The sequence below is a fragment of the Rhinatrema bivittatum genome, chromosome 7 (genome assembly GCF_901001135.1).
Source record: "Rhinatrema bivittatum chromosome 7, aRhiBiv1.1, whole genome shotgun sequence".
In the NCBI taxonomy this organism is placed as follows: domain Eukaryota; kingdom Metazoa; phylum Chordata; class Amphibia; order Gymnophiona; family Rhinatrematidae; genus Rhinatrema; species Rhinatrema bivittatum.
The window spans coordinates 270,149,242-270,172,551 of NC_042621.1; the positions used below are offsets into that span (position 1 = coordinate 270,149,242).

The window sequence follows — 23,310 nt, forward strand, 5'->3', positions numbered from 1 at the left end:
TCCAGGGGTGAGGCCTCTGAGAGCAATTCCTCGGAAGTATGGGAAGAGTCATCGGAGGATTCATCTTCCCAAGGATTGTATGGGGCTTCCCCTTCTCCCTATGGACCTCCCGAGGGAGGAAGCACATCAAATCCAAGAGGTCGGGAAGGTCTCGATGGACGGTAGAATGGCTTCGATGGAGGCTGAAATAGCACAGACGGAACTGGTGTAGGCATCGATGGCATGGAAGCAAATGAAGTACTACTCTTAGGCCTCGATATCCCCGATGGTCCTGGTGTAGGTTCCGGCATCGGTGGATCCCAAGGAGGGATCTGGCCGGGAATCATCTTCCTCCGAGAAACCCGGTATAGGGATCGGGACCTGCGGAGGCCTTGATGGATAACCCGTCTGCGAATCAGGCATCATAGATGAGTTGATATGGCACTGATGAGCATATCTAGGCGCTCGAAGAGCGGTGCAAACATCGAGGGCACCAATTGCGATGCTGGTATGGGGGCTGGCACTGGTGGCGAATGGATGTCCCGAAGGGCTTTTAGCACTGCCTCTTGGACCATTTCGTCCAATTCCCCCTTTGAGACTGGCATAGCTAGCTCTGTGCCTGGGGGTAGGAGGCAGGCTAGGCATTGCTGACTCTTCGACAGGGATCTGTGGAGGCTCAGAACCCAGCACCGATATTGGTGGGGAATGCCTCTGTGACCTGGGTCTAGAGGAGGATGGGGGCTCCTTTCCCCAGTTTCTTCATAGGCATCCTCTGTGCCGGCAACGGTCGGGGACTCATGCCAGTGTTGTTGTTTCCCTCGACGCTTGGCCCGGTCTTTCTCCGCACCAAGGATGACGCCGCCGATGTCCTTGAGGGGGGGGGGGGGGGGCGGTGTAATCTGGCTGTGAGAGTGAGTGCCCTAGGGACCTCTGTTGGGACCAGTATTGCTTAATATATTCATTAAAGACTTGTAAAAAGGATCAAAGATCAAGGTGGTCAAATTTGAAGATAAGATTATTCAACGTTGTCAAACCAAGACTGTGAAGAATTATAGGAAGATCTTATGAGACTGGAGAATTGGGAATCTAAATAGCAGATGAATGTCATTTCGACAAGTGCAAAGTGATGCCATAGAGCTATTGGAGTTTCCACAGTGTTCAGGGAACACTTGACCCTAATTCCGAAGACATTCTCTTCAGAGCACAACACATCAGCAAGGCTTTCCTGCACTTCCAGGATGGAGATCAGAGGTATGTAGTCAGGTGAGTCTGTTGGGCCCGATTGCTATGGCATAGACTCTCAATGCTACCTTGAAAACATCACAGGTCGAACGGACCCATGTTTCCCACACTTCAATTTTTTGCTCACCAGTGACTGGAAGAAGTTGTAATGCTTTTGAGGGAGCTGCTCAGCCACTTCCTGCACCTGGTTCAGGATGTTTTACATATATTGGCTCATTAAAAGCTGGCAGGCAGCTATGCGGGTAATAAGCATAGCACCTTGAAAGTTTTTCCTCCCAACAGTATTCATAACTCTAGAATCCCTCCCTGGGGCACAGAGGAATGGGTTCTGAACCGCTTGGCCTTTCTGAGAGATTTGACTCCCACAGACTGGTATGGAAGCTGATGCTTGTTAAATCCGGAAGCCTTTTAGACAGATTGCATCTGCCTTCTTGTTAATGAGAGCCACTGAGAGGGGGGTTCTCCCACATACTCATTAGTACCTCCAGGAGGATCTCATGTACTGGGATTGCCATGATTTCCTTATGAGTCTCCATGGACTGGAAGATATCCAGCATTTTATTCCTGAATTCCTCCTCCATCAGTAAAGTAAAGTAAATGGAATGGCTTTAGCCATTTCTCTAATAAAGCTTACAAAGGAGAGGTCCTTTGGATGAGACTTCTTCTTTCTGGTAAAGGAGAGGGATCAGTGGTGGGGAACCCATAAACATCTCCTCATTGGAGACGTCTCCTGAGTTGTAGCCATATCCCCAATAATACTGAGAACCTGAGTCACCGCATGCTGTAGGGAAAGGGTCTCTCGGCACTCTGTCCTCAATCAGCAGGTCACAGACTAGTGCAGTTGGTCACTGGGGCCTGGACCCCATGGAATCGCAGCCCCTCAGGGAAGCTTCCTCTCCTGATGAGCTGGAGATCACTACAAGGCCAGCAGCCATCGACCTGGATGCCCCGCTGGTCACTAGTGACAGAACAGGTACTGGCAAAGACACCTGCAGAGAGTCAAGCAGTGGTTCACGGATAATAGATGCTGCCCTTGGCATCTCAGCACAGAGGCTCTGCAGCGCCTTTATCCACAGCTTTCTGAATACATCTCTCCAGTTCTTCCTCAAAGACTATCATTGCTAACACTGACTGGGAAGCAGGAGTGGTGGCCACATCCTCTTTGGAACCATGAGGAGGATCAATAACAGACACCTGGACTGAAGGAGACTACAGCAAGCCACTGGGATTTCTAGAGGATGAGCTCTCCTCACCACAGGGTCCTCAGCATGTGCTAGACCACATCTGCTCTTGGCACAGTGCATTGATAGGGGCAAATGCTAATGCTTCTTCAGCTTCCCTCAATGCTTGACATAGGTGTTCCTTGATGCAGAGGTCAAAGAAGTGGAACTAGACACCTTCTTCGAATAGGAGGAGCAAGATCATGGTCTTTCTCTGGGTTTTCTATGTGCCACCCACACCAAGGAGAATGATGGCATCCCTGATGTCAATGGTTTTTCCACCACTGATATGGCTCCATGGTGCATCAGTGACTATGCCTCCAATGCATTAGTCTTCGGGAGTCTAAATAGATGTTCCATGTTCCACAGGATCCAAGTGGGACCAGCATCCTTTAGGAGTCATCTGTGTGCACTTGGACGTCATGCAATGCCCCCAAGCAGAGGACGCACCTATCATGAGGATCTGTGATAAATATGTTCCTCCAGTATCGAGGGCACCACTGGAACCCTGACATGTCAAAGCGAAATAAGAGGGACGCAAAATTGAACTTGATGGCAGAGGACAGTCAATAGCTGGTGAGCACAGAGTGCCCCACTGCCTGGAGAAATGAATGCAAATAAAAAGACAAAATGACAAAAAGCCTTATCTAAGACTAAGAGGGAAAGACTATGGGACCTCGTGATGGACAGCCCAAAATTGAGAGAAAAACCACATGAAAAAAGTGCAGAACTTCTCAGATAGAAAAAAAGAGAGGCTGGCTCAGATCATGACTTACAGGTTCTGTAGAAAAAGAGAGACTGGCAGGACCCCACATTGATGCACGGAGTACTGCATGTTGTGGGAATGCTCAGTGAAGCCAAGTCAAAATTCTAGAAATTTTGATGTAAGTTTTCTGTACTGGGCTCAATCAGATGATGTCAGCCATGTGAGAGGACTTCCATCCTGCTTGTCCTCGAAGAAACAACTAGAACAGTTCAATAATTTGGTATGGGTCTGACCTGGGTGTCCAGTGGCCTGCAGAACTCCGAACTCCTAGCTTGACAAAGGTCCTCTTTGAAGTGTTAGCTGACCTTCCAAACCCAAAGGGAACCAATGAGAAGATGTTCACTATGAATCCATTTGGGTCCTAACCCAAATGGATTCATGGCCCTAAGATCACAACACCCTGGCTAAAGCTATGCCAAAAAAAGCTTGTCCCATAAAGGCACAACCAAAAGTAGTTAAAAACAGCACTCACACAAATCCTAGAAGGCTAAAAGTAATTACTCAGAAAACTTCTGAAAGAACACTAGTCTGATCCAAATGGTATTGTGATTCTTTCCCACCTAGACCAGCAAATAAACTAGTGGAAATGACTGAAAGAGAAAGAAAAGAAAGCAGAACCCTATCTGGCTACTCATCTATTATGCTTTCTGAGATATAACAATTTACACATTCTGACTGTTGGAGAGTAAAATAGAAAGAAAAACTAGCCAAATATACATGTCAGACTGAAATCGAACAGGTTTCCAAAACAATTCACAGTTAAATTTTGTATGGTTACTTCTCTGATGCAGCTTAAAATAGCCTTAGTACTCAAATGATGCTTCATCAAGACTTCTGTAGTTCGACATTTACACTTTAGAAATACTTAAGTCATTAAAGCTGATTACATCAAGCATATATCAGCAGCCATGAGGTACAGAGGTTTTTTGTTTTTTTTTTTTTTTAAAAAGGTTAGTACTATAAATTCCATGTATCCAAAGCACAATGCACCTGACAATCTCTATATTAGCTTCTGAGAAAAACAAAACTGAAGCTACACTATTTATAGAGCATTCCCTAAAGCATGCTTTGTCATATTATAATTATACTCTGCCTTCTGCCAAGTCAGTGTCCTTATAGTGGCCACTAGAGGAAGGAAGCATCTCAACACGCAATAATGGCAGATAAGAAAAGGTAAGAAGGTGAGTTGCCATATTGAGCAATTAATGCAATAAAGGTCCCCTAGCTGTGTATACCTTCTAATTACTCAATACAATTAAAAGGACTGGTCTAGTAGGAGAAATAGAAACAGAACCTTCTTGGCTATAACTTTATTAAATCCTAGATTTTTCAATAAAACCATAAAAAGAGGGAACCATATCCATGTCTTACCATGAGGCTGTTAAGCCCAGAGACCTAAATCTGTACTATTTATACATCTAGCACAATAAATTACAATATAACTTTTGTGATACCATTAAGAAAAATCAATCACAAGTTAAATTTACATTTGTTGCTTCACTGGTTTGCAAATCTGGATCAGCACCTTTAATGGCTGCAGAGTACCAATAAAGAGAATGAAAGCTTGAAGATACATCTTCCTCTCAATCAATGGAACCCATCATGGCAGGTGAACTTTTCCTCTATAGAGGTGCATGGGGGGGGGGGAAGAAAATATAATGTCCTTGGCCAGATTGTTTCCATCTTGTTTTTAAGAGCAGAACAGATAACAATGGGCAGATACTTTGTTAGTTTCTTGGCCTCTCTCATGCCTTTGGATCTCCAGGGTTCCAACCTCAAAAGAAAGAATACTGAAAACCTTAACTAACATAAAGAAATAGAAGTGGGGGCGGGATCATGCTGTTTCAAAAGACATGAGATAGCTCTGTTCAAGGCTTTATGTACTGCATCTCACGCTGTTAGGATGGTAAGTGGACAGAAACAAAAGGACAGGGAGAATAGACAAAGGTTGCCATTTACTCAATTGCAGGGGAATGCAGAAATTCAGCAGGATGGCAGATTGTTAGTAGTGAACTCAGCTGATAGTGCTATAGTATAAGCAAATTATTTGAGGGTGCAATGAAATTTAAGAGATCGCCAAATATTTGGAGAGGAAGCAATATATTAGTCTCTACTATAAGTTTTAACATTAGTCAGATACATCTCACTAATTTTGAACAGAAAGAATCTGAAAATACCTCTTATGTAAACCATGGCATCACAATCAACAGGAAATGTATAGTGATTTAAGTAATTTCATATTTCACAGTATAAAAGCTAAAAAAAAAATAAAAAATTAACCCATATGTTCATGCAACCTGATATCTTAATGAAAGATTTTTTTGCATTTTGAGCATGACAAACAGCTGACTTCACTTTGAGCACCTCTCACTCTTGAATGCTTCACATGGAATTTCTTATAAGAGATGTTAAAGCACTCTACAACATAAAATGTATTCCTGACACCCAGGACAAGTGTCACTCTCACCTTTAACTGACAGCACCCTCAGCAGTCTAGCGCCACCTGTGATACAAAGTCTAGTAACACCAGCATCTCCTCTCAAATACCCCGATACATCCTTTCAAGCACACAGCCTTTCAACAGAACAGACAAAAAGAATTTCCTTATTACTCCTCTGAGATAAAGGAACAGGGATTTATACAACCTTTATTGTCATTGCCTTTTTTAAGAAAGCAGAGCAATCAAGTTCAGAGCAGCTCCAGATAGCTTCCCTGTGACCTATTCAAGATGACCCACACTATCCATCACCTTTCAGATGACTAGGACGACAAGTTCCTGGGGAGTGACCACCATAATATGTAAATACAAACCAACAATAATTTGTTTTTGAAGGATAAAAAGATGGTGGCCCTTCAATAAATTTAAAATTCAGTGTTCATGATGTAGATAAAGATTCAATAGCAAAAAGTTTCCAAGATCCCAGGACGATTTTCCCAATTTTTAAAGACCATTATGTCTTTAAGACAGATACCCACATTTTTCAAGTTACAACACACATACACTTATCTCTTTGGTACCAACCAATTGTCTAAAAAGTCTGACTCTTTCCAAAAGGCTTAAAGTCACAACTCAATATAACTGACTTAAAAGTCATCTATGTGAAAATACATTTATACAAGTATATGCCACTAAATTTAAAAGATATTTTCTGTGTAGTTTGAACAACATGCATTGTTTATTTTGCCCCAATCCTTGTTATACTCCAACAAGTACTCTGTGTTCCCTGCACATCTAGGGGATAAGGTCCAACAGAGGTCAAAGACCAGAAGGAAGGAAACCACAGAGGATATAACAGACTTTGAAATTATACAGGAAAATGACTTTTTACCAACCAGAAAACATTTCAATACATCTAGCTTTCAGCTTGACCATTACATTACATGAAATATTGCACTGAGAAACAGATTTCTGCTAGGTTTAAGTTAAAAAAAAAAAAGACAAAAAAAGCACTATCCTAGTGAAAATTCTGCACACCATTTTTTTGGGTATGATATCTTTATTCATTTTATATAACCAAACAGGCATGGTAATACAGACAAACCAGGTTCTTAAAAAAGACAACTGCACAGAAAAAGGGTAGAATACCACTGACCAATACCCTCTTAAATGCAAGTAGATAAGGAAAGAAATCATAATACAGTCACATCAAAACATTACCACCCCTACCCTACCCCCCTAAATCCCTCCCTACCCAGCCATCCACGCCAAAGCTAAACAACCCACTTAGAAAGAGCACCAAAGGAGTTGCTTTACACTGAAGTAATCCCTGTAGTGACATGGTTAGAGGAATCTTAAGGAAGCAGATCAGTCAGCCAGGGGACAGCGAGCCCTGAGAGGAGGAGGTAACTGCATAATGAACGCACCCCAAATACTAGGAAACCGCCTGCTCCTCTTGCCACCAACTCCCATGCACCAAGTTTTAAAATCCATTAAAAAAAGATCTAGCATCTCAACATCCCAGAAAAAGAGCATGGGAGTATCACCCTTAACCCATCTGGCCAAGATGCACCCCCCCTCACAATACAAAGCCCCTTAGCCAGAACTGCAGCCTCACACACTACTCCTAAGACACATACGGATGCCGTCTCTGGGATTGATATTTGCAGCTTATCATGGAAAAATTCCCTAATCTCCGTCCAGAACCTCCATATAGGTACATAGTCCCAAAGACCATGACTTAACGTGGCCTGGGGCTCTGGGCATCATTGACATCCTGGACTCTCAATGAGTCATTTGAAATGCTCTGTGAGGAGATATAAGTCTGTGAATGCACACATTTTATTTATAGCCTGTTTTCCCTTTAAAATTTAAGGTGGTCTACAATACCACAAAACAGTAACATAACTGGAAAATATACAAACAATTCAAAGCATAAAAGAACCAGCAAGACAATCTAAAATAAACAGAATATAAAATAATTTAAAACAGGAACATAAGAATAATTTGACAAAATTGTCTAATACCATCATTTAAAAGTCTGTTGGAAGAATAAGACTTTAACCAGTTTCCTAGAGCTCAAACAGTTATCTACTAAACAAGTTTCTTCTCAGAATGGCGTTCCAAAGGTGAGAGGCAACATTTGAGAAAGCCCAACACCAAGTCCCAGCTAATCTCATATCGGAACAGGACCTGAAACTGTAAACTGATCCAATAACTTATGCATTCATTTTTTAAATGAATCCAATTAGTCCCATGTGACATGCTGCTCTATCTGTATATGCTGGACTTAATATGCACCATTCTCTCCTGCTTCAGTTTTGAAGTACGAGATAGATAAATTTAGTTTAATTTTCAACAGATCCACCAATCCATTTTCCAAATGAACCATCTGGATTAGCCTATTAAAATTAATTTATGACCTTACATTACAAAAATGTGTTTGTTAGCCTAAAATTGCCAAAGCTTCTCATTGTTTTCAAGGGTTGTTAACATAAGCTAGTTTTTCACTTCAAATTTTAACTCCTGGGCCAGTCTCTTAGCTTGACCAGAGTACTGTGAAACAAAGCACATAGTTGATGTTATGGAGGATGCTGCTAAATCCTTGCTTGGGCAAAAATGGTGCCTATGGTTAGTACCTCACAGGGATTTTCTTCCAGTCCTCAGCCAAAGAATCCTGTGGCACCTGGACATGCCATCTTGTGAAAACAGGGAGGGGGGATGAGGACATCTAGTTTTCCTGCAAAGTGCATAATTCTCAGCCATCAAATTCCAAAGTGGCCTTAATATAAAAATCCTGTTAATATATTTGAGAATGGGCCATTTTTCTTAAAGTGAACCCACCTTCTGACCGTTTTATAAAAACGGTCCCAAACTGTCATAGTATTAAACTTACTTTCAAATGTAATATGGCTTTATATAATGATCGCAAAAATAAAGGTGGACAAGTCACAAACACACATGTTGTGTACAAAATAAATAAAAACGGCGTGAGAGCAATATTGCCAAAAGATCAGCCCAAATCCACTAAGCTTCCTTATATGCAAAAATCTTTAATATCAAATCGGAATATCTTCTAAATCACATATCCAAACAACAATGTGAGGGACCTCACAGCAAAGCTTTTTTTGCATACAAGGAAGCTTACTGGATTTGGACTGAGCTTTTGGCAATATACTCTCACATCATTTATATAATGGCCGCAAACAGTTTCAATGTATGATAATGCACATTATTTACCTCAGCTCTCATTAATTCTAATGGGGTGCACTTTAGTAAATCAGCCTCTTTATGATGTCATGTTTGCAATGTATGGGAATGAGCAGCATATGCATAATTGTTTTCTTTGCTTTTATTCATATTATATCCATAACATACCCCAGGGTATTCTTTTACTAAGCCATTTAAAATCTTTTCCAGTTTTTAAGCTACCACTGACCAAGCCAAATTCTGCTTTGCTAATGATTTCTGTATTTGGTCTACAAGCCATGCATGTGAAATAGCCAAAATCACTACTGCCATTTATCATATGCAATTATTTCCACTTTACTGAACCAAGAACACAAATTCATAACAATCATGAATATGCATGAATTTTATTTTCTTAATTGCAAACTGCATTTCTGATTTAATTTATTAAATAAAATAGTTTACATGAAAAAAAATATTCAAACTAGTTTACCTAGAGTTCTTAGTTCTCTCCATTGCCAAGCAGGAGCTCTCATTTTAATTCTCTGCAGTTCAGATTAGCATTTTAGAGAGCTATATATTACTGGCCAACAAAACAGTAGTAGTCACCCAAAAGAACTAGATCATAATCTCTTGGCCACTCACTGTAGTACTTGGTTAATTTATAGGAGATGGATGTGGGAGAGAAACCAAAGTACTGGAGGGTAGCACATGCTGTCGGTCTGATAACAGAAATGACAAAAGGAGGGGGAAGAATGTTGATACTCAAAACATCTGATAAACACAACCGTCATTTAAAAATAAATACAAGTAGGTGTCACGATTGCTGTAGTGGCTAGGTGTTCCTGCTGAATGTTCTGCCTTTAATGCTGAACATTTCTAACTATGGGCCTCATTTTCCAATATCGCATTGGTAACGCATTAGGGGGCGTTACCAATGCAAATGAGGCTTCTTTCGTGCAGTGGGGAAACATCGCGTGCGGCGATGTTTTTGCCATTCGCGAAAACATTAGCACCGCACGCGATGATTCTTTCGGTGTTTCATCGCAGTGCAGTCCCGGACAGCCCGTTTCAGGGGGGGAGAGAGTGAGAGTGAGAGTGAGAGTGAGAGAGAGACAGAGAGAGAGAGACTTACTATAGTGCCTATTTGGGCAACGTTCTCTCCACCTAGCTTGTTGTTGCCCAGGTAGAGTGTCCAGCAAGCTAGGTGGAGAGAACGTTGCCCAAATCTCCTCTTGGAGTGAGTTTCCTCACTCCGACGGCCAGCAAATCTTCACTAGAGACCACTGTTCTTTCTGTAGGTCTCATGTGGAATGCGAAAGTGGCCCCCAACCCCCGACGCTGATACCTAATCCCCACCCCGAGTTAGTAGGTGGCCCTCCCATAGGGATTAAAATACCTGTCTAGGGCATAGGCACTATAGTAAGGCTCTCTCTCTCTCTCTCTCTCGCACGCGGTAAAGTGCTTGGAAAATGAGGCCCTATGTCTGCAGGCCAAGTTTTTTAGTTCCAGCTGGTTCAGTAGATAACAGTAACAGTCATGACGGCAACTATTATTGGATTATTTAGTTTTGTTTATTATGCTTGGGCTGTTCCTTGGTGATGTCTCAAAGGCTGCTGAACATTGAGAGATGCCTTGGCTTTGGTTCCTCAGAAAATGTCAACATCCCAGCTTTCAGCCCCAGCTACAATAGGGTGCTTTATTATTTGCTGACTACCAGTTGACCTAGCTTCTTTCTTTAACTAGCTCCAGAGCACTGACTTCAGATAAAGACTAAACAGTCCATCCATTCTGCCCAGCAAGACATTCAGGGTCCTAACTGCTGTTTCACATGCAGGTTACCTCCCCGCCTTCTTATTTAGGATTATAAGTGCTACTCTGATCATAATGCCCCAGTGCAGAAAAGTGACCACATGTTACCCCGGTGCTTCATTTTCCATCCTCTTGTCACTAGAGAGCCTCTGTGTTTATTCCATGGACGTTTGAATTCTGTCACTGTTTTTGTCTTTACCACTTTCTCTGAGAGTGCATTCCAGGCATCCACCAGTCTTTCCATGAACAAATATTCCCTGATATTGCTCCAGAGTTTAATGCCCTGGAATGTCATGAAATTCCAGGAGTTTCCTTTTCCATTAGAAAAGGTTTGTGTTTCAGGCATTTTTAATACCTTTCAGATATTTAAATGTCTGTATCTAGTACTATATTTGAGCATGTATTTATTTAAAAGTTCTTTTAAACTGTTATGAATCCTGCTGCCTGCGGGTTTCCCCGCGAGCAGGCTCACTCACCATGCTGTTTTCTTCACCTGACGCGGCATGGACGCCGCTGTCGGGCCTGTCCACGCGGCCGGAGCCGCGGACTGTAATCTCTCCTGCAGCCCGGAGGCCGCCCTGGAGTCTTGTCTTCACCGCGGACTTTGCTTGACTTTTTCGTGGCTGGGTGCCGCCGCCAGCGTCCTTGTGATCTTTGCGGCCTGGAGGCCGCACCCCCGGGCTAGAGTAGCGGCTGGAGCCACCCCCGGGGTTTCCTGCAGCGGCTGGAGCCGCTGCCGTCTTCGGGCCTGCTCCTCAGGCCCAGCCCTGCGATTCTAACACTGTACGTCAGGGGTCGGGAACCTTTTTGGCTGAGAGAGCCATGAACGCCACATATTTTAAAATGTAATTCCGTGAGAGCCATACTAACTACAACCCCCCACCCTCCTGACTCCCCCAAGACCTACCAAATTAATTTATGACAACCCCTTACTCTCCTGACGCCCCCAAGACCTCCAAAATTAATTTACTACAACCCCCACCCTCCTGACCCCCCCCCCCCCCAAGACCTGCAAAAAAGCCCTTGGTGGTCCAGCGGGGGTCCGGGAACGATCTCCGGGACTTGGGCTGTCGGCTGCCAGTAGTCAAAATGGCGCCAACGGCCCTTTGCCCTCACTATGTCACTGGGGTCGACCAATGGCGGCGGTAGCCCCTGTGACATAGTAAGGGCAAAGGGCCGTTGATGCCATTTTGATTACTGGCAGCCGACGGCCCTTTGCCCTTACTATGTCACAGGGGCTACCGCCGCCATTGGTCGACCCCAGTGACATAGTGAGGGCAAAGAGCCATCGGCGCCATTTTGACTCGCTCCCGGACTGCTCCTGGACCCCCGCTGGACCACCAGGGACTTTTGGCAGGTCTTGGGGGGCGTCAGGAGGGTGGGGGATTTTGTTAGATTTTTACTTTTTTATTAAAGATTTGTCTGCGAGCCAGATGCAGCCATCAAAAGAGCCATATCTGGCTCCCGAGCCATAGGTTCCTGACCCCTGCTGTACGTGATGACGCTGTGCAGGCCGCTGTCCTTGGTTCTGCACAGCCCTGCTTCCTGCTCCTTAGGCGCCGGCGCGTGCCTCTCTGCAAGATTTAAAGGGCCAGGCACAGGAAGTGTGCTGGCCCCACCTAGGGAGTAGACTTCCTGCTCAGCCCTATAAAAGGGCTGCTCCGTCATTCAGTCTTTGCCTTTCATCGGAGTTACTTCTCTCTGGAGGCTCCTGCCTGCCAGAGCTCCATCAGGTCTTCCTTGTCTTCTCCATGGAGTTCTTGTTGCTTCATCTCGTCATGCAAAGTCATGTTCATGCCTGAGGTCCCTGTCCAGGTGTCCTGGTGTCTTGCTTTGATCCTCCGTTTCCTGATGTTCCAGGTTCCTTGATGTCCTGCTCCTGTGTCTTCGTCTTCAGCGCTCTTGAGCCTTCTGGTACCTGTTAGGCCGGGGGTCCCTCAGATGATGTGTTGCCCTAGTGTGGACTAGCCTACAGGTGGACTGGTGTCCTGTGCTCCTAAGCCTTCATGTCCTGCCAGCTGTTGGTGGAGCTTCGGACGACATCGGCTCCGGAGTTCTACTTCGACTGGATCCTTCCCTGCGCTTATCCCACTCCCAGCGTAGTCCGTGACCAGCCTTCTCGGGCTGTGTAGGGCGCACAGTGGGAAAGGGTGGTCCGCGACTCAGTCCCATGGGTGGCCTGAGTAGGGTGCCCTGAGAGACAGTGCCAATGTCCTTCCGCCCAGCTTCTTATCTCGTCTGGACTTCGTCAGTTCCTCGTCTTGTCCTGGATGCCATTGCATCACTCTTGGTATCATGTCTTGTTCCTGATGTCGTCGCATCGACCCTGGTCCGGTATGCCGTCGCATCAACCACTGGTCCGGGATGTCTTCGCATCAGCTTTGGTGTCAAGTCTTCGTCCGCGATGCCGTTGCATCGATCCTGGTGTCATGTCTTCGTCTGCGATGCCGTTGCATCGATCATGCTGTCATGTCTTCGTGTCAAGGCCCGTCTGCCCTTGACCTCAGGCCAGGACTGCTGCTCCATGCTGTTCCATGCAGCAGGTCCGAAAGGGCTCGGAATGGTCAGAGGACCATTCACATTCCAACATCATCTGTTGTTGGCCTTGGGAGCTTGCAGGCCTGGCAGAGGGTCAGACAGTTAGCCAAGGTGGAACACGCCATCAACCCTCGGTTCGGTCCTGGATCCATGTGGGGTCGGGCTGAGGCCCATGGGCACACAAAAACACCCGTCACAACATAAACTGCCTTCCTGATCTCAAAATGACCATCCAAAGCAGTGTACAATGTAAAAAAAAAAATAATAATCATACAAGTAATAACAAGCATATCAAAAAACAAGTAAACAGCATTTCAATTGAGTCATGTTCTATATCAGTTGTGTAAAAGTCATTTAATACAAAGTATTATGTACTTATATCAAAGAAGACTAACAAAAACAAGTATGTTTTTCAAATGCCCAAATATAAGATTTTTTTATTTTTATTTTTTTAAATAAAAATTTCCTATTCCACCCACAGACACACTCAATATTGTAGCACACTGATATGCCTAAACACTGAATGTATGGAAGCCACTCAGCAGAGGTTGTGGCCAAGCCTCAAAAGAGTAACCACCAGGTCTGCTGACTCTGTTTTAAGCAGAGACAGAGATTTTCTAAAGTGTAAAACCAAGTGACGTTGCTAGCTATAAAGACATTGGAAAGAAGCATTAATCAAAAATTTGATTTAACTGTATTCAAATTAAAATCCTTTGCTACATTGTCTGATACAGTAAAGAAAGATATTATGATCTTAAAGCTGGAGATAGCTACAGTTTTAAACAAATGGAGTTTTGTAAGCAAGCTACTGGAATCTACAACTGAGGAAAATGCAATGTTACACAATATTGGCAAAATAAAGCCTGAGTAAGATCTGATCAAAAACTAACTGGACTTCTGGAGAAAACTGAAGAGGTTAGCAGATCTAGTCAGGAGAGATAGAATTGCCTTACACCCATGGAAACAATGTTGTCTTAGGATAAATAGTCAGTGGGGAAAATTCTGCAGACAACCTTAAGTATCTTTTTGTGTACTGAATGGGCCTGAATGTAAGCAATGCACATGTTATATTTACTTTTTTTTTTTTTTTTTTTTTTTAGTTAAAACTGTTTCTTAGGCAGTTTGTTCTTTCCCTTATTTTATGTTTTTTTTCTTTTCTCCATTCAAGTTGACAACTCTCAAACTGAGTTAGTTGTATTTGGAATTTCTTACTGAAGGTAATAAAATTGTAGGGATATATAATTTTATTTTCAGTTTTACAAATTGTGATGCAATATTGCTGTATTTTGGAAAACAGAAATCCAAATTTACAAACTAAACATGACAATCAGTTTTAACTAAATTCTCCCAAAGCTACCCTGCTGGTTGAATTAGTTTTCCAGTCTGACAGATTGGATTTTGAAAAAAATTTTCAGTAAAAAAAAAATATATATATATTTTTAGGGTTAAAAGTACAAATGTTCCCTAATGTTTTTAGACCCTCCCAAGTCTGCAGGCAGAAATTTCTTACTTTGTGTAAAGAGGTGCATTTTTATTATGCTTTTCTACTAAATTATATTTTTTTTTCTGATCAGTTGTTTTCCTGTGTACACAAAGTAGCAGATCTCTCCCTGTTGAGAACATGGTTTCAGATGCTTTTTCTGTTAGCCTGAATTAATATTCATTTAGAATCCATGGACTTGTTATGCAAATATTTCTCCTCTTCTTTTTCTTTTCTATTCTTTGTCTTTGGAAACTTGATGAGCAGAGGAGCTGTGATCTTTTTAACCTCATTTTGGATCCCTCTATAATACTGGAGACTTTCTGTTGCAGGGTAAGCACAGATTTCCTAGTACTATTTATTTTGTTAAATCCTTGCTGTTCTTTAAGGTTTTTTTCTGTAATATGTATAATTGTAAAATGAATACACAGAAAATCTAAAAAACAATCCATAAATATAGAACATCTAGAAAATAAATAAAAGTGCCACAACTGAAACAAAATACTATTTTTTAAAATCAATTTAAGGAGTATTGCTTATTTCATAAGAACATTTTTCTGATAAATGCCAAATCAAAGAAACCTAGGCAGCAACATTCTGCAAAACCATTTAGGCAGGATAAGGTTAATAGTTTAAATCTAAACACAATCTTTCACAACTCAAAGCTGTTTTCTGTTTTATTTTTTTGACCCAACAGTATGATTTTGTACTTCCAGCTCAATCAGAATCAGGCTGCAAACTGGTGCCAAGAGCCTCCATTTGCAATTACCTGGAGATATTTTCATGCATATTTTTTTAATTTCCCCACACACCTCCCTCCTCCCTCAATCAAGCACAGTTATCGTAGTGATACACCTTGGCCAGGATCACAAATCACAGTTCCCTCCAGAACCCAGGTAACATGGACTCTAAATCTGGCCACTAGATGTCACCATTACATGATGCCTCTCCCTCCCTCTCTCCCAGGAGCTGTGAACAAGGCCCTTTGCAGCAACTCCCAGTTCATCTGGCAAGGAGAGACCTAACTTGGGAATTAAACCTCGGTCTTTCACATGGTCCTGCTGCTCATTGCCACTGAGCCACCAGGAATGGCCCCTTACAGTTGTGTTTGTTTTTAAAGCTTCAGTATTACTAGAATTAAGAAACCCAAGAAATGAATATAGTACCTGTCTAAGTGCATTCTTCTCTGGTATAATTTTCCTAGGGGGCTCATCATTTATACAGTCTTCTCTCTCTGAAGAATTCTGTGAATAAGAAAAGATTTAACTGAATGTTTTGCTCATCAAAATCTTTTCATGAACAAAAACAAACTTGCTAAAGTTTCTGATTTTTGCAGACCACTGAAATCAAGGGACAGAATTACTTACATACTTCAATTAAAGTAGGCTTAGGTGGCAGCAAGACACTATTGATCACATACAATGGGCCACTGAGAAAATCACAAACAGCTACCCAAAGGTTAAAATAAGATTAGGCAAGCTCTTTAAGAATAACTTTAGAAAACATGGGAAATGATTTTTATACCGTATATGTTCTTGGAAGTATGTAGGTGAGAGAGAAGGACAGGGAGGTGGTGAAGACAAGGTTGCTGGAAAAAAACCAAATTTGAAAAATGCAAAGTGCATTTTGTCTTGCACAGCTTGAGAAAAACCAATACAGCACCAACAACAGCGTCAATAGCATGCTATTACAAGGTATCCTGCACATGTCCCACTGTTAGCAATTGGGTTAAACTTGCTAAGGACAGGATAGCTGGAAGTCACATTTCCTCTTTAATCAGAAGGATGTTTACATCTAGACCTTTTGCTCTTAAAAATAAACAGCACTCTAGGATTGCAAAACCATAGCTTAGAAAAATTCAAATGGTTTTGAAATACTATACATGTGCATAATAAATGTTTATAGAAATACCACACTAATTTAACATGAAGCAATAAAAATCATTAGTGTCACATAGATATCTCATCAATGACTGATGACAGTACTGTGAATACCTCCTATTGGTGAAAGATAATTGCCAGGACAAGAAATGTGTATGGAAGAGCATAAGCTTAAATAAGTGGGTAAGTAATTTAAATAAGACAAACTGTTGCATAAACACATCACTATAGGCACGGCGCCGGGTCGGTGCACCGTGCTTGGAGCGGAAGGGGGAGGACAGAGTGTCAGAGTCATCGTTGCAGGAATGTGCGGTGTCGGCGATGCGCGATGATATCTCCGACATGCTGGCGTCATCCCGACCATGTGCGATTTCACATATGAGCGCAGAGACGCCGTTGAGTGTGAGAGAAAGGCATGATGATGGCCCGAGGCCTTGTGGGCGGGTCGGGTCACCCGGGGACTGCCCATTCGGCCATCTGAAACACGGGGGCGGAGGCAGCAGCATGGGGGGTTACCTGGGCAGCACGCCCTGGCTCCCTCCCTTTCGGCTCCTGCTCCCCACACTGCTGCCTTCGCTGCCATTCTAGTAGATCATCTTCTCCCCAGCTGTCCTGATGAGATCTATTTGGCTAATTTAAAAAAAAAAATAGGAGGAAGAGGAACATTTAATCTCTTTTGTATTCATGCTGCGTGGCTGCAAGTAGAGAGCCCCTGCTCACCACTTAGCCCCACAGGGGGGGGATCTCAACAGCGCAGCCCCACCTGAATAGGAATCTCTGGGTGTGCTGCCTTCCAAAAACCTCTGGGGGAGCACAGGGCCAAGAGGCCGCAAGACACCTCGGGGAGTAGTCAGACAGAGGTCCCAATTCCCTACTAGGGACCCACCTGCCGATTTGAGCAATTCGGTAGACAGCAGCGCAGTGAAGGGGATAGAATCGAGGCTTCCTGGGAGTAGTTACCCTGCTGGAGGTAGTTGAATCCCTCAGTCCTCCCCATTGGCCCTCCAGCCAGTGGGAGTGGGGACTATGCAGCCAGCCATCCAGGCGGTTTCACCCCCTCGGGAACAGGTTGGTATTCAGCTGGGGGAGCCCAGTCGTGCAACTATCCTGCTTTTTCACTCAAAGCACTGGAATTTGTTGCCAGAGGATATGGTTAGTGCAGTTAGTGTAGCTGGGTTTAAAAAAGGTTTGGATAAGTTCTTGGAGAAGTCCATTAACGGCTATTAATGAAATTTACTTAGGGAATAGCCACTGCTATTAATTGCATCAGTAGCATGGGATCTTCTTAGTGTTTGGGTAATTGCCAGGTTCTTGTGGCCTGGTTTGGCCTCTGTTGGAAACAGGATGCTGGGCTTGATGGACCCTTGGTCTGACCCAGCATGGCAAGTTCTTATGTTCTGTACAGCGCACAATTGGTGCAGATGTTGGCTTGGAGGGCTACAGAGGCTGTAGCTCCTTCCTGGCCTGTGTGACCATACTCTGGCCCCCCTGGGGTTTTGGTTTTTTTTTTTTAATCATCAGGGAACCCAATCACAATGGCCACCTGGGGCACCCCCTGGCACGGGGCAATGGGCTTCCAGATACGCTATGTGCCCACCAGTGCAGATGCTTAGCCCCAGCTGCTGCCTGTGTATCAGCTTCCAGCAAGAGTGCCAATCCATCTGACTTGCCGGATCTCCGGAATGCCATCAATGTGGATTCCGCTCTGATCCCTGTGTGGCCCATGTCTGCTGAAAGCGAGTCTACCGTTGCTATTCCTGTGGTTGGTGCTGGGGAGAATGCTACTCAACCGCCAGGGTTGGAGGCAGCAGCAATAATAATAGTAGAGGGCAATAATGCCGTGGAGCAGAGGCATAAAATGAAAAGTAGGAGACACTCCCGCCGCTCTGAGTCTTTGGGCGGTAGAAGTTCCTCGTCAGTATCCTCCTCTGGTTTGCAAGGGTTGTTGGTAGTAGAGGGATCAAGGAACACCACTGCTGCTAGCGCAGGCTGACCCCTCACAGCACTTGGCAATGAGGTCGTACCTGGACACATGTGTAAGTACTCACTCCAAATAAGAGGGATTTGCTTGGTTAAACTATGACGAGCATTTCAGAGAGAGGATGGCAGACACACCAAGCATGAGGTACCCGAGGCAGGAGGGTGGTCACCAGTTGGAGGCAGTGCACAGCACGTGGTATACCCTACTTTGGTGTGATGGGGGCTGCTTGTCGCCAGAGCACGCTGGCCCTGGAGCGGCAACAGACCACATGCCCCCAGCCTGCGACTGGGAAGTCACTTTGCTTGGGTGAGGTAGATAAATGGGTATGTCCTGAGGATAATTACCTCCTGGAGGGCAGGGCCTTGCTTGTTTGCAATGGGCCCCGGGCCAGAGGTGATGTGCTAACTGCAAGAAAGGGATACTTTGGCAGCTCTATGTTATGGCTCTGGGACATGGTTATGGTTGTATATTGTTATAAAAGTTATGGCCAATTTCACCCCACATCTGGTCTCTATGGTACTTTGAAATGCATGAATGCTGCCTCTACTTCCACCCCCATTTAGTGACAAATGGTCGCTGCTACCCAGGTCATGCTTATGCTAGTGGCTAGTACCAAAAATCCAACTGAATCGGAAATTGCATAAGTATGTCAAAATATTTTCCCTACGGCCATGCTCATGGCTCAGGTTGGTTCAAGTCTCCTGTCTTGTTGGCCCAATACTACCTTTACCACCTTATTCATGGGATACTATTGAGATGTTGTCTTTTCAGCCCTAAGGGATGGTGAGGGGCCCCAGGGCTACCCAAACATAACATCCAGGAAAGGGGGGCAGAGAGGGTTTCTATGATAATGATAAAGCTAGAGATATATAAAATATAAAAATATCCCTGCCCAGAGCAAAATGATAGTTTATAACTTGTGTTTCTAACTGTGACTATACAATAGACTTCAACCTGAATTGGCCTCTATGGCACCATGAGCCTTTGTTTAAAACTATCTAGGGTATTTATTTTATAACCGTCACCAAGCCAAACTAAATCCTTGGCTGGGGGCCACCGATCATGGTTCCCTCCAGAACCTATGCCTTCACCAGAAATCCAGCTGGTAGATGTCACCATTAACCAATGGCAGAGATTCACATCCCCCAATGAATGTGAACACTGCCTACACCATACCCTCAGCTCTATCTGTCCTGGGGAACTGAAGACCTGACCTAGGAATCCAACCAGGTCTTCTGCAAGGCAGCACACGCAGTACTATCATTAAGTCATCGGGCCAATCCAATTCATGAGCTTTTGAGAGGATAAATTCCTTTTCCAAACACAGTCAATAAAATAGAGTTATGGCTATTCTTTGACATTTACTATATCACAGATTGATAGCATGGTAGGAGAATTCTGTGTAATAGCAGAGGAGTCCATGTTGAAGTAACTACAGCCTCATCACCAAACCACCTTTCCATGTTTCTATGCTACTTTTCACCCTCCCCCCAACAAAAAGTCTGAAACAAAAGTCATACTCTCTCCCAGTTCACACTTGCAGATTGATATCCATGCTTTGTAAATTCTCAGGATTTTTATTTGTAACTAGAGAAAGTTAAATTGACTGTTTGCAGTGTTATCTGATAGCAGTGCAGCAAGCTATACAGATGAGCTACCTGACTCGTGTGACTGTTGCACTTGATGAAATTTTAGCCCTTATCCCTTAACAAAAGTTACATACCAGTGCTAAGTACATCCGTACCCTGTACCTTTCATATTGTAGTAACATTTCATCCAAAGCTACAAGGACCTTACAAACAATTCTGTTTTTACCCCATACATTTTATTCTGTGAAAAACATCTCTGCAAATTTTAATTCAGTGCAATTTTTGCTATTTTGTCATATCTGTCCCATTTATCAAGTACATATTGAGGTAATCTCTGTTTAAAACCATATTTCGATTTTCCTGACCAAAAAAGCTGGAAAAGTTAAAATGCTCCGAAAGATTTTATGGCACTAAATATGTTTTGGGTTTTTTTTTTTTATTTAGCAAAGTTAAAGTGGCTCTTTAATTTCTAATCGTAATGGTCCAACTGCTAAAACATATCAACTAAATGACAATATATTTATCTCAAACAGATTCAAATAGTCTGAGAAACAATAACGAACTGAACTGTTACAGTGAACAAGGCTTCTTATAGCATTCACAAAAGCAGCACACTAATCCCTCTACATTCTCTCACCTTCTTTCACTCCCTTTACAGAGGTAATAAAGAAATATTTTCTCTCTCGTGCTCTCATCCAACACTGGAAAACAGTACAGCGGCAGCATTTTCAAAACACAGGGTACTACACATGCTGATTGCACAAATATTTTCATGCTTCAAAATCCTTAATCCTGTTTGGAGTTGTCAGTGGGGGTTAATAGAAGCCTTGGATAGAAGAATTCCAATCTGGTTGGCAGATGGATAGGTTGGTTATAGCAGCATAACTATATTCAGCCTGAAGGCACAATTCAGTACTCTGTTACAGCGATATAAAATCTCTGTCGAGCTGAACCATTTGGCTGAGTAGCAAGGGGCAAAAATAAAAAAAAAAAAGTTCATTTCTAAGCCTTGTTTTTATGCTAGTACGCAGAAACTGATTGATTGTCACAGTGTGCCAGGCCCTCTATACCTCAAATTTCTACTGCTAGAGTAGATTTTGCATGCTAATATAATCATTCTCCCTCTTGAGACATTAGCAAATAATCAAATGAAAAACACGATCATAATTTACTGAGATTCGGGCAATTCTCTATGCAAATTTGACTTGTTATTGCTGCTGCCTCGTTAATCTATCTGAATGCCTTTGACAAACTCCTTTGATTTATTAACTCATGACAACTCCAATGTGTGTATATTTTGCTAGATTGACATTATCATTAAGAGTGGGTGGACTAAACTCACATGAATGGCTGATTTTATTCGCTGGTGTCTGCTGCTCAACAGCTGAGCATCTCCTTTTCACAAAGCCCCTGAGCGTCAGGCTCTTCTCATCTACCCATCCATTCATCATCTCGATGTTAATTGGCCCAGGCTTTAAGCAAATTTCCAACACGATTTAAAGGCATGATGACACTGATTACTGACCCTCTGCCATACGGTGCCTATTGATTAACCTGACAGAGATGATGAGCTCTAGGGAAACTAGGTATGTGAACCTTAGAAAGAATATAGAAATATATATTTTGCATATCTGTATATACATATACACACACAGCCAGGCTACATTGTCTATGCAGGGAAAACATTTATCACCATCATTCACTGTAATCTGCAAAAGCTCAAGTCATTATAACATATTGCTTTAACACCTGCAGTCAATGTCTATTTTTTAATCTTAAAAAACTAGACTAATTTCATCAATCCATCCAATGCTGTAAGTATATTCCCCTGGTAACAGTTATTTTTACACTCAAGTCTAAATTATGGCGTGTGTGTGTATATATATATATATATATATATATATATATATATATACACACACACACACACACATATATTTATACACACACACACAATGTATATCATTAAGGACAAAAATAGTATTGGATTTGCTATTTGTACCAATAAGCATGAATAGAAAATTAGGTACTAGGTTATGAAGTTTGGGTGTAGAGGGTTCTTTGTACTTCTGTATTAAATTTATAGATTTATAAATTGAAACCAACTTTGAGTGGACTGATAAAGAGGATATCAAATTGAAATATATAAATAATAAATAAAAGAAAGCAATGCCTAGACTTAGGACGTATGAAGCAGAGAAATACAGCACTTGTGTATATTTCTTGATAGAGAAAAGATGAGAAAGATTTAAAATTACTAGGGCATAGGAGAATTGCTGTTGTGTGAAGGAAGTGGGGAAAGAAAAAGACAGCATAAGTGACAAGTTATTTCTGGGATAACAGTGGATCACAAAATAATGTTTTAAACAAAAAGAATACAAGCCAGCTTCATCCCCCTCTCCTTTCAGTCATGCTACAGAAGTAAAGATTAAACTCTGATGTTACTCATTTCCCTGATAGCACAAGAAAGGAAGGACAGGAAGAGCTGGCATTCTCTTTTACTGTCTTGATCTGTAAGCTAACAGATATATTACCCAGCTGGCTGCACATAGTCAGCTTTGCCATGTCTTAGTTAAAGGTCTGAATATGAATTTGATAATTAAAAGAAATTAAAGAAACTTTACAATTATGTTAATACACAACCCTTACTGTTAACCTTTCCCATGTTTTTATCTCCCTTGTTAATTTCCATGTTTATTATTGTTCAATGTATTGACAAAGGAAAGGCTTGATTTCCTGCATTTTTTGTTGGAATGTAAACCGATGTGATGTGTAAAACCAAACACCGGTATATAAAAATAAATAAATAAATAAATAAAATCATAAAGGTTAACAAATAAAAACAAAAAAGATACGAGGTAAAAACAGCTGATATAATCTACTGTATGAAATATTCAAATTTTACCAGTCAAGGACAGAAATGTGGTTTTGAAAATTTTTCACAGAATATAACTAACTCCTGGACCATGAATTCTATGGCAGTGAACACAACACAATTGCATTTAACATATACTGTGTATGATTGTATATATATACACACACATATATGCCACAAAAGCATAGTCAGCACTGTACATTGAAGACACCATCACTTAATCATGCAAATAAAGTATATCAGATGTGTATTGCAGTTAGGCTCATTTACTTCCATTCCTATTAAGATATGCCAGGTACGTCCAAGAGACTGGACTGGCCAC

General features: G+C 42.4%; 1 protein-coding gene across 12 annotated transcripts in view; it reads right to left on the reverse strand.

The window, feature by feature from the left end:
• Positions 1 to 23,310, reverse strand: part of BTRC (beta-transducin repeat containing E3 ubiquitin protein ligase) — a 545,063-nt gene that overhangs the window by 323,494 nt on the left and 198,259 nt on the right. For 9 of the 12 annotated variants that reach the window (XR_003857906.1, XR_003857907.1, XM_029610228.1 and 6 more), the window contains one exon: positions 15,830 to 15,907. The exons of 2 other annotated variants lie outside the window; for them this stretch is intronic. Coding sequence is in view for 7 of the 10 variants with exons in the window: in XM_029610228.1 (XP_029466088.1) it covers positions 15,830 to 15,907 (78 nt within the window). In the remaining 3 variants the exon portion in view is untranslated. Of the gene's footprint in view, positions 1 to 15,829; positions 15,908 to 21,455; positions 21,575 to 23,310 lie in introns of those variants that run through there. One more of the 12 variants, XM_029610233.1, reaches the window with a different exon arrangement.